This window comes from Ictalurus punctatus, chromosome 14 (genome assembly GCF_001660625.3).
Source record: "Ictalurus punctatus breed USDA103 chromosome 14, Coco_2.0, whole genome shotgun sequence".
Lineage (NCBI taxonomy): Eukaryota > Metazoa > Chordata > Actinopteri > Siluriformes > Ictaluridae > Ictalurus > Ictalurus punctatus.
In genome coordinates, this window is record NC_030429.2 from 9,142,191 (window position 1) to 9,158,782 (window position 16,592).

Below are 16,592 nucleotides of genomic sequence, written 5' to 3' on the forward strand. Positions count from 1 at the left end.
GGGCTTTGTTTAGAAGAAAGGCTATACGAATGTAAAGGAATATCCCGACTTGTGTTGTATTGAGAAGGAATGTCGACCGGCACTGTAATATCTAAGTTAAAACCGCTTGGATTATTTTATTTTGTGGTTACATGCATTGCGGTTAGAGAGAACAATGTATTTATTTAGACGTGGATCTATTGCGGCGTATGTTGTGCTTGTCCTGTTGGACTGCTGCTGGGAAGCGGTTACAGGGCAGCAGCTCTCCTACTCCGTGTCAGAAGAGACGAAACCCGGGACATCAGTCGCAAATATCGCAAAGGATTTAAATCTGAATGCTCAGGAACTTGAGTCACGAATGTTTCAGATTCTCGCCGGATCAGAGAAAAAATATTTCGAGGTAAATTTAAAGACTGGATTTATTTACGTAAATGAGAAAATTGACAGAGAAGCGCTTTGTGTTAAAACGATTAAATGTACAGTCAGTGTAGAGGCTGTTATTAACAACCCTTTAAAACTTTACAGAATTGAAATTAATATTTTGGACATTAATGATAATGCGCCTACTTTTAGTGAAAAATCGCTCACGCTCGACATCGCAGAGAGCTCACTTCCTGGTGTCAGGATGCCTCTGCCTCAAGCCACCGACATAGATGTTGGTAAAAATACTGTAAGTACGTATAAACTAAGTTCAAATGAATATTTTACCCTAGTGATATCCAAAGGAGGAGAGCAGAGCGTATTTGAAGAGTTAGTACTGCAGAAAGCTTTAGACCGAGAGAAACAGCCTTTAATCCACCTCACACTAACCGCTGTTGATGGAGGTAGCCCCCCAAAATCCGGAACATCTCAAATCATAGTGAATATTTTAGATGTAAATGATAATGCTCCAGTATTTAGTAAGCCACTTTACAAAACAACTATTTCTGAAAATGTCCCCCTTGGCACAACGGTTGTCATATTAAATGCGACAGACATTGATGAAGGAATGAATAGTGAGATTATCTATTCTATAAATAAAAGAGACCAGGACAAATTTTTTGAGATTTTTGACATTGATCCACAATCTGGAGCCATAACAGTGAAGGGCACAGTAGACTTTGAAAAAAACAATGCTTTTGAAATCCGTGCTCAAGCCAGTGACAGAGGACAGCCTCCACTGACCTCACATTGTAAGGTTCTAATCGAGGTGTTGGATCAAAACGACAACGCACCTGAAATAAGAGTAACGCCGCTGCTGCAGACTGTGAAGGAAGACGCTGAAATCGGTACTGCCATTGCACTTATATCAGTAACTGACAAAGACAGTAGTAAAAATGGTTTAGTAACTTGTATTATGTCTAATAAAACGCCATTTAAACTCGAGACTAACTACAAAAATTATTATTCTCTATCAGTAAACAGTCCTCTAGACAGAGAAAGTCGGTCGCAGTATAACATAACTCTTACAGCTAGTGATGAAGGGACTCCGTCTCTCTCCAGCACGACAATAATAACTGTACACGTTTCTGATGTGAATGATAATGCACCGCTCTTTCTAGAGGACACCATTAATATTTATGTGAAAGAGAACAGTCATGTCGGAGCTGTTATTAAAACACTGTCTGCATTTGATGCTGACGTTTATGAAAATTCACAGATTACGTATTCTCTCGTAGAAAACAGTAGTTACCGAATACCTTTATCAACGATGGTGAATATAAATTCAGTTACAGGAGATATCAACACTTTAAAATCTTTTAACTATGAGGAAATTAAGACATTTCAGTTTAAAGTTCAGGCCACAGACTCTGGTGTTCCTCCACTGAACAGTAATGTGACTGTGAATGTTTTTATCCTGGATGAGAATGACAACAGTCCCATGATTCTCGCTCCGTATTCTGATCATGGATCTGTTCACTCTGAGAACATTCCCTATTCTGCTGAAGCGGGCTACTTTGTGGCCAAGATCAGAGCTGTAGACTCCGATTCTGGATATAATGCACTGCTTTCTTATCACATCTCTGAACCTAAAGGAAACAACCTCTTCCGGATTGGAACCAGCAGTGGAGAGATCAGGACTAAGAGGAGAATGAGTGACAATGACCTGAAAACTCACCCTCTGGTCATTTTGGTTTCTGATAACGGAGAGCCCTCGCTATCAGCCACTGTGTCTATAGATGTTGTGGTTGTTGAGAGCACAGGTGACATTAAGACTCAGTTTAAACATACACCGATAAAGGAGGACAGTTTCTCGGATTTAAACATGTATTTGCTGATCGCCATTGTGTCAGTTTCACTGATATTTTTACTGAGTCTGATCAGTTTAATAGCTGTAAAATGCTGCAGGACAGACGGATATAGCGCCCCAGTGATCACCACACATCCTGATGGGAGCTGGTCTTACTCCAAATCTACTCAGCAGTATGACGTATGTTTTAGCTCGGACACACTGAAGAGTGACGTAGTGGTTTTCCCTGCCCCATTTCCGCCTGCAGACGCTGAATTGATCAGTATAAATGGAGGAGACACGTTTAACGGAACGCAAACATTTCCTAATAAAGAGAAGGTAGGAAATATGCTTTATAGTTTTCCAATGTCCATATATCAGACCCAGTCTCACAGAAAAAAATATTCGGAAGCAACTTATTTGCTGCACTTTCAATATGTTGAATATCATCGTTCTAGCACAAGCATAATTTGTAAAGTAATGTATACAATTTTCACTTGAATACTTTGTATGGCATGTCTTTAAAACGCGGAATTCTCAACTCTGTTTTCTCAGTAGCCTGAAGAATTTGTACGTGTATTGTACTTGTAATTTGTACGTGTATTGAAGACATGCCATAGACCATTGATTGAAAGTTTTGATTCGTTACTATGCAACGTCTGCTTGTGCCAGAACGTTAATATTCAATATAAAAGAAAGTGCTGAAGATAAGTTGCAAAAAAACGTTTTTTTTCCCCCTTGAGACTCATTTATATATCTCATAATTTCAAGGTGTACGAGTGTTCTCTTCGTAGTGCCACTGAAATAGTAAAAAATTCTGTCACTGAAATAACAATATTCATCATAGTGATTTATTCTCCCACATTGCATAAAAATGACTTCTTCTCCTTGTTGTTGTTGTTCTTCTTCTTATTATTGTTATTATTATTATTATTATTATTATTATTATTATTATTATTATTATTATTATTATTATTAAAATGTAATATATTGTAGGTCGTAATTGCGCAAACATCTGCTACAAAACTTGCAACAAAACGAGTTAATTGGTTGTCTAATTATTATTATTATTATTATTATTATTATTATTATTATTATTATTATTTGTTGTAGTAGTAGTAGTAGTAGTAGTAGTAGTAGTAGTAGCAGTAGTAGTAGTAGTAGTTGCAGGTGGTGGTGCAGTAAATAATCGATAAGAGGCACAACTCTTAGACAATTCAGGAACGGTTGTATTTTTGTTTTTAATCTGAGTGTAAGAGTATATTATGATCGACTGTAATATATTCATACATTTTAGTCACTGCATTATACTGTACATTGCAAATTACGTAAGATATTAAAATCGAGATTCAGACGTTAGTCTTGTCAAGTCGAACGGGTCATATCGACCTGGTAATAGGTCGGAACAGGACCTTTGCTTACGTCAGACACGTGGAGTCGCTGTAGACCGTACAAAAAATAAACTGCGTTCGTTTTCCCAAGCTCCTCCTATAATGGGACTAACAGAGAACAACTGGACACCGTGCTTTGTTCGATGGAGAACAAAATGGTGGAGATGCATTGAGGTTTTTTCTCGCGTAAAGTAACGTTGTAAAAATTATTGTGGAAAATATTGATACCGGATGTTTGGAGAATGTTTGGATGTTTTTCCTGAATCTGCCTACACTGCAATGGGCCGTCCTATGCAAAAAGCGATTGTGTGTATTCGGGTTATTGCGCTTTTGTGTTCACTGGCAGTGTGCGCAGCGCAGATATCTTACTCCGTATCGGAGGAAGTCGATAAAGGAACGTTTGTAGGAAATATCGCAAAGGATTTAAATATAAATGGACAAGAACTTGAGCGGAGAGGACTGCGGGTTGTATCTGGACATAATAAGAGGTATTTTGATGTAAATTTGAAGACGGGAGTGTTATTTGTGAATGAAAGGCTAGACAGGGAGGAGCTTTGTGGCGATTCAGATAAGTGTGTGATTAATATAGAAGCCATGATGAATAATCCTGTGCATCTTAATAGAATAGAAATAAATATTTTAGATGCGAATGACAATGCACCATTCTTTCTTGAAGAGTCATACTTTGTCAATACCTCTGAATTAGCAGTCATTGGAGAAAAATTTCCGTTACCAGTAGCCAACGATGCAGATTCACGCAGTAATTCTGTTAAAAACTATAAACTGAGCCCGAATGAACACTTCTCTCTTGAAGTACAGAGCGGAGGAGAGCACAGTGTGTCTGCTGAGTTAGTGCTACAGAAAGCATTAGACCGAGAGAAACAGCCTGTAATATTGCTCAGCCTGACGGCAATAGATGGAGGAAAACCAGCGAAATCTGGTGCATTACGTATAATAGTGAATATTGAGGATGCGAATGATAACATTCCGGCTTTCAGTAAACCACTTTATAAGGTTCGTGTTGCTGAAAACACTCCAGTTGGAACTACTATAATTAAACTGGTAGCTACAGATTTAGACGAGGGCGTTAACGGAGAGCTTGTGTATTCTTTATCAGCGGGAGGAAGTTCAAAGATCTTTGATAAATTTGCTATAAATTCCATAACTGGTGAAATTACTACTAAAGAAAAACTCGACCGTGAGGAAAATTCAGCACACGAAATTCGTGCGCAGGCTCGGGACAGAGGTTCTCCCTCCCGTGGCACACACTGTAAAGTGCTTGTTGAAGTTTTGGACATTAATGACAATGCACCGGAGATCTCGGTGTCTTCTATGATGAATTCTGTAAAAGAAGACTCAGCGTTAGGAACAGTGATAGCATCCGTTACAGTCACTGACAAAGACAGTGAACAAAATGGAGATATTAAAGTGCACGTTATAGGTCATTTGCCATTTAATCTCAAACAATCCTACAAAAATTACTATTCCTTAATTCTCGATAGTTCGTTAGACAGAGAGAGTGTGTCAGAATATGACGTCACTATCAAAGCTACTGATGAAGGGACTCCACCTCTCTCCAGCATCACTGTCATTACTGTACACGTCTCTGATGTGAATGACAACGCGCCGCGTTTTCCAGAATCCGTCATTAATGTGTATGTAAAAGAGAACAGTCAGGTTGGATCTGTTATTTACATAGCGTCTGCTTTTGATCCCGATGTTGGTGATAATGGGAGGATTTCTTATTCTTTACTGGAAAGCTCAAAAAGTATTCTTGCATCATCAATGATCAACATAAATTCTGACAGTGGAGATATTCACAGTTTGCAGTCATTTAACCATGAGGAAATGAAAACATTTCAATTTAAAGTTCAGGCCACAGACTCTGGTGTTCCTCCACTGAGCAGTAACGTGACTGTGAATGTTTTTATCCTGGATGAGAATGACAACAATCCCGGGATTCTCGCTCCTTATTCTGATCATGGATCTGTTCACTCTGAGAACATTCCCTATTCTGTTGAAGCGGGCTACTTTGTGACCAAGATCAGAGCTGTAGACTCAGATTCTGGATATAACGCACTGCTTTCTTATCACATCTCTGAACCTAAAGGAAACAACCTCTTCCGGATCGGAACCAGCAGTGGAGAGATCAGGACTAAGAGGAGAATGAGTGACAATGACCTGAAAACTCACCCGCTGGTCATTTTGGTTTCTGATAATGGAGAGCCCTCGCTGTCAGCTACTGTGTCTATTGATGTTGTGGTTGTGGAGAGCACAGGTGACATTAAGTCTCAATTTAAACATGCACCGATAAAGGAGGACAGTTTCTCGGATTTAAACATGTATTTGCTGATCGCCATTGTGTCAGTTTCAGTGATATTTTTACTGAGTCTGATCAGTTTAATAGCTGTAAAATGCTGCAGGACAGACAGCAGTTTCAGCAGATACAGCGCCCCAGTGATCACCACACATCCTGATGGAAGCTGGTCTTACTCCAAATCTACTCAGCAGTATGACGTATGTTTTAGCTCAGACACATTGAAGAGTGACGTGGTTGTTTTCCCTGCCCCATTTCCACCTGCAGATGCTGATCTTATTAGTATAAACGAAGGAGAAACTTTTAACCGAACACAGACACTTCCTAATAAAGAAAAGGTAGGATTAATTTATTTTACTTATTGTTAAAATGTCTTTTTTTTTTCGTTTTGCGCTGTCCCTGGTGCTGAAAGAATACTGTGTCCGGAAAACACCATAATGCCTACACCATCAACATATATTTTTTAAAACAATGTTGAGCATACTGACTACGTTTTTGTGGTCTTAATTACTTTTACAACCTTTTTTTATTTTAGTTTAAATCACTTTGTTATTTGTTTTATTTTAACTTTAGCATGTTGGCACCACAATTTCTCAAATACGTAATTTTGAGTAATCAACATTAGGTCAGAATGAAAATAAGAAGAAAAAGAAGAAATATTTTCTTTTTTTAAAAAAACGATATGAATAAGTGTGATTGCGTGCTCTACTACAGTGGGTATACTGGATTTTTTTTTTTTTTAAGCGCCTCTGTAATTGTTTTATATGATTAACAGTCTCTTAATAATACACCATAATTTGTTAACACCTTAAAGTGTTGTTATTGGTTTGCTGCTTCAGCGATAACAGTATCACTTTAATATTAATAAATCAACATTAAAACCATAGACAGATAGAGAGAGAGAGAGAGAGAGAGAGAGAGAGAGAGAGAGAGAGAGAGAGAGAGAAATCACAGCGGTAAGGGTATTTGCAATAACATGCAATGTTCATCTCATGTTCGTTTAAGTTTATAAGTATATAAAATAACCCTTCATTATAGACCAACACAACCCACATACTGATAAAATCGCGGAACAATTTTTTTCGCATCCAAAAATAGTTCATGGTGTAATAGTAAACAAAATTAATAATACCTATTAAAACCATTACTTCACACTGGTTATTTAATTGTGAATGTAATAAAACGGGCTCTTGGCGTCGCTATAGACCGTGCAAATATCAACCCGCCTCACTATATGGCTCCTCCTATTGAATGGTTAACCGAGAAGCATAAAGGAACAGCGTGCTTTGTTCCTGGAAGCACGAAATGGTGGCCTTGCAATGCCTGGCTGGCTCCATACGAGACTCTTAGTACATGGAATATTGTTCTAGAAATTCTACGAGATTGTTTGGATGCCTTACTTTCTGGGACTGTCTTCGCTGTAATGGGCTTCCCTGTTCAAAAAGAGAAGGCGTGGATTTGGTTCATCGTGTTATCGTGTTTATCGGACTTCTGCGCGGCGCAGATATCTTACTCCGTGTCAGAGGAGGTCGAAAAAGGAACATTTGTTGGAAATATCGCGAAGGATTTAAACATAAATGTGCTTGAATTGGAGTCGCGGGGACTGCGGATTGTATCGGCACACAATAAGAGGTATTTTGATGTAAATCTGAAGACGGGAGTGCTATTCGTCAGTGAGAGAATAGATAGAGAGGAGCTCTGCAGTAATGTACCGAAGTGTTTAGTAAATATAGAAGCCATCTTAAATAATCCTCTTCAACTCCACAGAATAGAGGTGATCATTTTAGATATAAATGACAATGCACCGTTTTTCCATAAAATGTCATTCGATATTAATATCACGGAGTCAGCATATACTGGTGAAAAATTCCCATTACCAGTACCCAAAGATGCAGATATAGGGACCAACTCGGTGAAAAGTTACAAACTGAGCCAGAATGAACATTTCTCACTGGATGTACAGAGCGGAGAGCAGACTGTGTCTGCTGAGTTAGTGCTACAGAAAGCTTTAGACAGAGAGAAACAGCCTGTGATCCGGTTAACTCTAACGGCTATAGATGGAGGAAAACCTCCCCGATCTGGAACGGCGATCATTGTCATCAATGTCGTGGATGTGAATGATAACACCCCTACATTTAGCAAACAACTGTATAAGGTTCGTGTTTCAGAAAATACTCCAACTGGGACGACACTGATAAAACTCGCGGCTACAGATTTAGATGAGGGTGTAAACGGTGAAATTGTGTATTCTCTGATAGAGCGAGATAGTTCAACATCATCTCGTTTATTCACAATAGACAAAGACAGTGGTGAAATTACAGTTCAGGGCAATTTAGATTATGAAGAAAATCCTGCGTTTGAAATCCGGGCGCAAGCCAGTGATCGCGGCCATTCCCCACGTAGCACGCACTGTAAAGTTCTAGTGGAAGTCATTGACGTTAATGATAATACACCAGTAATTTCACTAACATCTCTTATGAATACAGTAAGAGAGGATTCTGCTTCAGGATCAGTAATTGCTTTGGTGACTGTTATAGATCTAGACAACGGGAAAAACGGTGCTGCTAAAGTATATATATCGGATTCTGAACATTTTAAGCTGAAATCTTCATATAAAAATTATTATTCTTTAGTTGTCGATGGTTCGTTAGACAGGGAAAGTGTGTCACAGTATAATATCACTATAACAGCTATCGATGAAGGGACTCCACCTCTCTCCAGCACCACTGTCATTACTGTACTCGTCTCTGATGTGAATGACAATGCGCCACATTTTCCAGACTCCGTCATTAATGTGTATGTAAAAGAGAACAGTCAGGTTGGATCTGTTATTTTTGCAGTATCCGCTTTTGATCCCGATGTTGGTGATAATGGGAGGATTTCTTATTCTTTACTGGAAAGCTCAAAAAGTATTCTTGCATCATCAATGATCAACATAAATTCTGACAGTGGAGATATTCACAGTTTGCAGTCATTTAACCATGAGGAAATGAAAACATTTCAATTTAAAGTTCAGGCCACAGACTCTGGTGTTCCTCCACTGAGCAGTAACGTGACTGTGAATGTTTTTATCCTGGATGAGAATGACAACAATCCCGGGATTCTCGCTCCTTATTCTGATCATGGATCTGTTCACTCTGAGAACATTCCCTATTCTGTTGAAGCGGGCTACTTTGTGGCCAAGATCAGAGCTGTAGACTCAGATTCTGGATATAATGCACTGCTTTCTTATCACATCTCTGAACCTAAAGGAAACAACCTCTTCCGGATCGGAACCAGCAGTGGAGAGATCAGGACTAAGAGGAGAATGAGTGACAATGACCTGAAAACTCACCCTCTGGTCATTTTGGTTTCTGATAACGGAGAGCCCTCGCTGTCAGCTACTGTGTCTATTGATGTTGTGGTTGTTGAGAGCACAGGTGACATTAAGACTCAATTTAAACATGCACCGATAAAGGAGGACAGTTTCTCGGATTTAAACATGTATTTGCTGATCGCCATTGTGTCAGTTTCAGTGATATTTTTACTGAGTCTGATCAGTTTAATAGCTGTAAAATGCTGCAGGACAGACAGCAGTTTCAGCAGATACAGCGCCCCAGTGATCACCACACATCCTGATGGAAGCTGGTCTTACTCCAAATCTACTCAACAGTATGACGTATGTTTTAGCTCAGACACATTGAAGAGTGACGTGGTTGTTTTCCCTGCACCATTTCCGCCTGCAGATGCTGATCTTATTAGTATAAACGAAGGAGAAACATTTAACCGAACACAGACACTTCCTAATAAAGAAAAGGTAGGATTAATTTATTTTACTTATTGTTAAAATGTCTTTTTTTTTCGTTTTGCGCTGTCCCTGGTGCTGAAAGAATACTGTGTCCGGAAAACACCATAATGCCTACACCATGAACATATATTGTTTAAAACAATGTTGAGCATACTGACTACGTTTTTGTGGTCTTAATTACTTTTACAACCTTTTTTTTATTTTAGTTTAAATCACTTTGTTATTTGTTTTATTTTAACTTTAGCATGTTGGCACCACAATTTCTCAAATACATAATTTTGAGTAATCAACATTAGGTCAGAATGAGAATAAGAAGAAAAAGAAGAAATATTTTCTTTTTTTTTAAAAACGACATGAATAAGTGTGATTGCGTGCTCTACTACAGTGGGTATACTGGATTTTTTTTTTTTTTTTTAAGCGCCTCTGTAATTGTTTTATATGATTAACAGTCTCTTAATAATACACCATAATTTGTTAACACCTTAAAGTGTTGTTATTGGTTTGCTGCTTCAGCGATAACAGTATCACTTTAATATTAATAAATCAACATTAAAACCATAGACAGATAGAGAGAGAGAGAGAGAGAGAGAGAGAGAGAGAGAGAGAGAGAGAGAGAGAGAGAGAGAGAGAAATCACAGCGGTAAGGGTATTTGCAATAACATGCAATGTTCATCTCATGTTCGTTTAAGTTTATAAGTATATAAAATAACCCTTCATTATAGACCAACACAACCCACATACTGATAAAATCGCGGAACAATTTTTTTCGCATCCAAAAATAGTTCATGGTGTAATAGTAAACAAAATTAATAATACCTATTTAAACCATTACTTCACACTGGTTATTTAATTGTGAATGTAATAAAACGGGCTCTTGGCGTCGCTATAGACCGTGCAAATATCAACCCGCCTCACTATATGGCTCCTCCTATTGAATGGTTAACCGAGAAGCATAAAGGAACAGCGTGCTTTGTTCCTGGAAGCACGAAATGGTGGCCTTGCAATGCCTGGCTGGCTCCATACGAGACTCTTAGTACATGGAATATTGTTCTAGAAATTCTACGAGATTGTTTGGATGCCTTACTTTCTGGGACTGTCTTCGCTGTAATGGGCTTCCCTGTTCAAAAAGAGAAGGCGTGGATTTGGTTCATCGTGTTATCGTGTTTATCGGACTTCTGCGCGGCGCAGATATCTTACTCCGTGTCAGAGGAGGTCGAAAAAGGAACATTTGTTGGAAATATCGCGAAGGATTTAAACATAAATGTGCTTGAATTGGAGTCGCGGGGACTGCGGATTGTATCGGCACACAATAAGAGGTATTTTGATGTAAATCTGAAGACGGGAGTGCTATTCGTCAGTGAGAGAATAGATAGAGAGGAGCTCTGCAGTAATGTACCGAAGTGTTTAGTAAATATAGAAGCCATCTTAAATAATCCTCTTCAACTCCACAGAATAGAGGTGATCATTTTAGATATAAATGACAATGCACCGTTTTTCCATAAAATGTCATTCGATATTAATATCACGGAGTTAGCATATACTGGTGAAAAATTCCCATTACCAGTACCCAAAGATGCAGATATAGGGACCAACTCGGTGAAAAGTTACAAACTGAGCCAGAATGAACATTTCTCACTGGATGTACAGAGCGGAGAGCAGACTGTGTCTGCTGAGTTAGTGCTACAGAAAGCTTTAGACAGAGAGAAACAGCCTGTGATCCGGTTAACTCTAACGGCTATAGATGGAGGAAAACCTCCCCGATCTGGAACGGCGATCATTGTCATCAATGTCGTGGATGTGAATGATAACACCCCTACATTTAGCAAACAACTGTATAAGGTTCGTGTTTCAGAAAATACTCCAACTGGGACGACACTGATAAAACTCGCGGCTACAGATTTAGATGAGGGTGTAAACGGTGAAATTGTGTATTCTCTGATAGAGCGAGATAGTTCAACATCATCTCGTTTATTCACAATAGACAAAGACAGTGGTGAAATTACAGTTCAGGGCAATTTAGATTATGAAGAAAATCCTGCGTTTGAAATCCGGGCGCAAGCCAGTGATCGCGGCCATTCCCCACGTAGCACGCACTGTAAAGTTCTAGTGGAAGTCATTGACGTTAATGATAATACACCAGTAATTTCACTAACATCTCTTATGAATACAGTAAGAGAGGATTCTGCTTCAGGATCAGTAATTGCTTTGGTGACTGTTATAGATCTAGACAACGGGAAAAACGGTGCTGCTAAAGTATATATATCGGATTCTGAACATTTTAAGCTGAAATCTTCATATAAAAATTATTATTCTTTAGTTGTCGATGGTTCGTTAGACAGGGAAAGTGTGTCACAGTATAATATCACTATAACAGCTATCGATGAAGGGACTCCACCTCTCTCCAGTACCACTGTCATTACTGTACTCGTCTCTGATGTGAATGACAATGCGCCACATTTTCCAGACTCCGTCATTAATGTGTATGTAAAAGAGAACAGTCAGGTTGGATCTGTTATTTTTACAGTATCCGCTTTTGATCCCGATGTTGGTGATAATGCCAGGATTTCTTATTCATTACTGGAAAGCGCAAAAAGTATTTTTGTATCATCCATGATCAACATAAACTCTAACAGTGGAGATATTCACAGTTTGCAGTCATTTAACTATGAGGAAACGAAAACATTTCAGTTTAAAGTTCAGGCCACAGACTCTGGTGTTCCTCCACTGAGCAGTAACGTGACTGTGAATGTTTTTATCCTGGATGAGAATGACAACAGTCCCATGATTCTCGCTCCGTATTCTGATCATGGATCTGTTCATACTGAGAACATTCCCTATTCTGCTGAAGCGGGCTACTTTGTGGCCAAGATCAGAGCTGTAGACTCAGATTCTGGATATAATGCACTGCTTTCTTATCACATATCTGAACCCAAAGGAAACAACCTCTTCCGGATCGGAACCAGCAGTGGAGAGATCAGGACTAAGAGGAGAATGAGTGACAATGACCTGAAAACTCACCCTCTGGTCATTTTGGTTTCTGATAACGGAGAGCCGTCACTGTCAGCCACTGTGTCTATTGATGTTGTGGTTTTTGAGAGCACAGGGGACATAAAGACTCAATTTAAACATGCACCTATAACGGAGGATAGTTTCTCGGATTTAAACATGTATTTGCTGATCGCCATTGTGTCAGTTTCAGTGATATTTTTACTGAGTCTGATCAGTTTAATAGCTGTAAAATGCTGCAGGACAGACAGCAGTTTCAGCAGATACAGTGCCCCAGTGATCACCACACATCCTGATGGAAGCTGGTCTTACTCCAAATCTACTCAACAGTATGATGTTTGTTTTAGTTCTGATACACTAAAGAGTGACGTAGTGGTTTTCCCTGCACCATTTCCGGCTGCAGATACGGATCTGATAAGTATAAATGAAGGTGACATCTTAAACAGAACGCAGACACTTCCTAATAAAGATAAGGTAAGGCTAATATTTTACTTAATCGCGGTCAATAACTTTTGGTCTATGTGTTGCTTAATTATGATTCAATATTTGCGCTTAGTTACATACCTTTGTTTTATACGTTTCACAAATACACCTTTATAATTCATGTTTTGTAATAGTCTAATCAGCTTTAATTTGATTGCTGTCTTCTTCTAAATGAGGATAAATTCATAATTATCTTACTTTTTGGGTTTTTTCTATAATAATGTTATCAATTAAGAATATATAATAAATTAAATTAAATGCATACTCTTTATAATCAATAATCAATAAAAGGCATATTTCCATATACCTTCGATTTTAGTTTCTTGACAGGAATTTGTAAACTTAGCATTTAAAAAAAAAACACATAAAAGATAGAGCTTTTTCGTCGGGTGAAAAAAAGCAGTGTTAATTCGACACTGGCAAAGTGTGGTACGCCTGAACTCAGAATGTACAGTTCTCTATAGTTCTCCTCTAAAACGGGGGAAGGGGTGATGTAGTGTTTTCAGAATGTAGCTTACATTTAACAAAAGTGGTTTTTACTGGCTTTTTTGAGTGGTCGAATAATAATTGCACCCAGTAGCTTCATGCAGTTTCCACTATTGGCTGATTGCAGACGCGTTTCTCTGTCCTGTATTTCCTTGTTTCATTTTATTATGTGTTAATATTTGTTGTCGGTATTGTTGGATTTTGTAAATATTACTCATGCCTGTTTCTTACGTGTTCCGTGATGTCCACGTGGTGTCACTCTCAGCCTGTCCTTAGCTTCTTTTTCTCTCTTTGACGAGTCTCCTCTTCGTCGGGAGGAAGGGCGTACCGGCTCGCGTTCGGCTATTGTTTGCGAGACATAATAACAGCCTGTTTTTTTCGGCTGTTGGACGTTGGATTAGATCACACAGCCATACACTCGGATTTTAATGTTGTCCGGTAAAGGTACTGATAGTAGGACATGGCTGAAATTGTCGAGCACGGATATTTATTGTGGATAATTATCTCTTGGCTTTGTTTCAACATTGCGAATGGGCAGATTACATATTCCGTGATGGAGGAAAGTAGTCCGGGGACTACAGTTGGGAATATAGCAAAAGACTTGAATCTCAATGGGCAAGACTTGGAGCACCGTGGGTTTCAGATTATTTCCGGACCGAATGCAAGGTATTTTGATTTAAATGTGAAGACTGGAGTCCTCCATGTTAAAGAAAGAATAGACCGCGAGGAGCTCTGCGGACGCAGTCCAAAATGCATGTTGGAATTGGAGGCTATCGTTTATTCTCCATTAAATATGTACAGGTTTGAGGTCAATATATTAGACGCAAATGATCACGCACCTACATTTCGCTCTGTGAAAAGTAAAATGAACATTTCCGAGTCAGCATTCCCTGGTGATAGGTTTGCTTTACCAAGTGCTTTTGATTCAGATGTGGGCAGTAACTCGATAAAAAGCTACAGGCTTAGCCAGAACGAACATTTCTCTATTGATGTACACAGCGGGGAGAAAAGTGTATCTGCTGAATTAGTGCTACAGAAAGCTTTAGATAGAGAGAAGCAGCCTGTGATCCAGCTTATACTGACTGCTGTAGACGGAGGAAAACCTCCCAGATCCGGTACATTAAGTTTAAACGTAAATGTAATTGATGTGAATGATAACAACCCTATTTGTGGAAAAACATTATATAAAGCCCAAATACCGGAAGATTCACCATTCGGTACATCTGTTCTTACAGTTTTTGCAAAGGATGCAGATGACGGGCTGAATGGAGAAATCGTGTATTCATTTGTAAATCAAGACAATGAAAGAATTATTGATTCATTCGCCATCAATTCTGATAGCGGTGAAATAACAGTGAAGGGACAGCTGGATCACGAGCAAAATAGTGCAGTTGAGATTCGAGTCCAGGCAACAGACAAAGGAACAAATCCGAGGTCAGCGTTTTGTAAAATACTAGTTGAAATACTCGATGTCAATGACAATGCTCCGGAAATATCTGTAACGTCACTAGTTAATGTTCTTAAAGAAGATTCGCCAGATGGGACAATGGTCGGTTTAATAGCGGTAAAAGATAAGGATTCCGGTAAAAACGGTGCCACGTCTTTAAATTTACAAGGCTTTCTACCGTTTGCTCTGCAGAACACATATAAAAATAGATATTCATTAACCGTGAAAGGACATTTAGACAGAGAGAGTGTTTCAGAATATAACATAACTCTCACAGCTATTGATGAAGGGACTCCACCTCTCTCCAGCATCACTGTCATTACTGTACACATTTCTGATGTGAATGATAATGCACCACGTTTTTCAGACGCAGTCATTAATGTGTATGTAAAAGAGAACAATCAAATTGGATCTGTTATTTATACAGTGTCTGCTTTTGATCCTGATGTTGGTGATAATGCTAGAATATCATATTCATTACAAGAAAACTCTAAAAACGGTTATGTGTCATCCATGGTAAACATAAACACTGACAGTGGAGATATTCACAGTTTGCAGTCATTTAATTATGAAGAATTAAAAACATTTCAGTTTAAAGTTCAGGCCACAGACTCTGGTGTTCCTCCACTGAGCAGTAATGTGACTGTGAATGTTTTTATCCTGGATGAGAATGACAACAGTCCAGGGATTCTCGCTCCTTATTCTGATCATGGATCTGTTCACTCTGAGAACATTCCCTATTCTGCTGAAGCAGGCTACTTTGTGGCCAAGATCAGAGCTGTAGACTCAGATTCTGGATATAACGCACTGCTTTCTTATCACATCTCTGAACCTAAAGGAAACAACCTCTTCCGGATTGGAACCAGCAGTGGAGAGATCAGGACTAAGAGGAGAATGAGTGACAATGACCTGAAAACTCACCCTCTGGTCATTTTGGTTTCTGATAACGGAGAACCCTCACTGTCAGCTACTGTGTCTATTGATGTTGTGGTTGTTGAGAGCACAGGTGACATTAAGACTCAATTTAAACATGCACCGATAAAGGAGGACAGTTTCTCGGATTTAAACATGTATTTGCTGATCGCCATTGTGTCAGTTTCAGTGATATTTTTACTGAGTCTGATCAGTTTAATAGCTGTAAAATGCTGTAGGACAGACGGGAGTTTCAGCAGATACAGCGCCCCAGTGATCACCACACATCCTGATGGAAGCTGGTCTTACTCCAAATCTACACAGCAGTATGACGTATGTTTTAGCTCGGATACACTGAAGAGTGACGTAGTCGTTTTTCCTGCACCATTTCCTCCTGCAGATGCTGAATTGATTAGTATAAATGAAGGAGACTCTTTAAACAAAACGCAAACACTCCCCAATAAAGAGAAGGTAAGATCTGTAACGATAAATCGGTTGTTGTACATTTTTCTTATTGTATTTATGACTAAACATTACATACCAATTCCCCTTCAGTTCTCTTAAAAAAATCATTT

At 38.9% G+C, this 16,592-nt stretch overlaps 1 protein-coding gene across 5 annotated transcripts in view; it reads left to right on the forward strand.

Moving 5' to 3' along the window:
* LOC108275110 (protocadherin alpha-C2) overlaps nt 1-16,592 on the forward strand; it is a 77,507-nt gene that overhangs the window by 3,456 nt on the left and 57,459 nt on the right. The window contains exon 1 of one of the 5 annotated variants that reach the window (XM_017485704.3): nt 3,698-6,234. The exons of 1 other annotated variant lie outside the window; for it this stretch is intronic. In XM_017485704.3, the coding sequence (XP_017341193.2) occupies nt 3,811-6,234 (2,424 nt within the window). In that variant the 5' untranslated portion in view covers nt 3,698-3,810. Of the gene's footprint in view, nt 1-3,697; nt 6,235-6,477; nt 9,693-10,594; nt 13,164-13,421; nt 16,489-16,592 lie in introns of those variants that run through there. 3 more of the 5 variants (XM_053685497.1, XM_053685498.1, XM_017485710.3) reach the window with 3 other exon arrangements.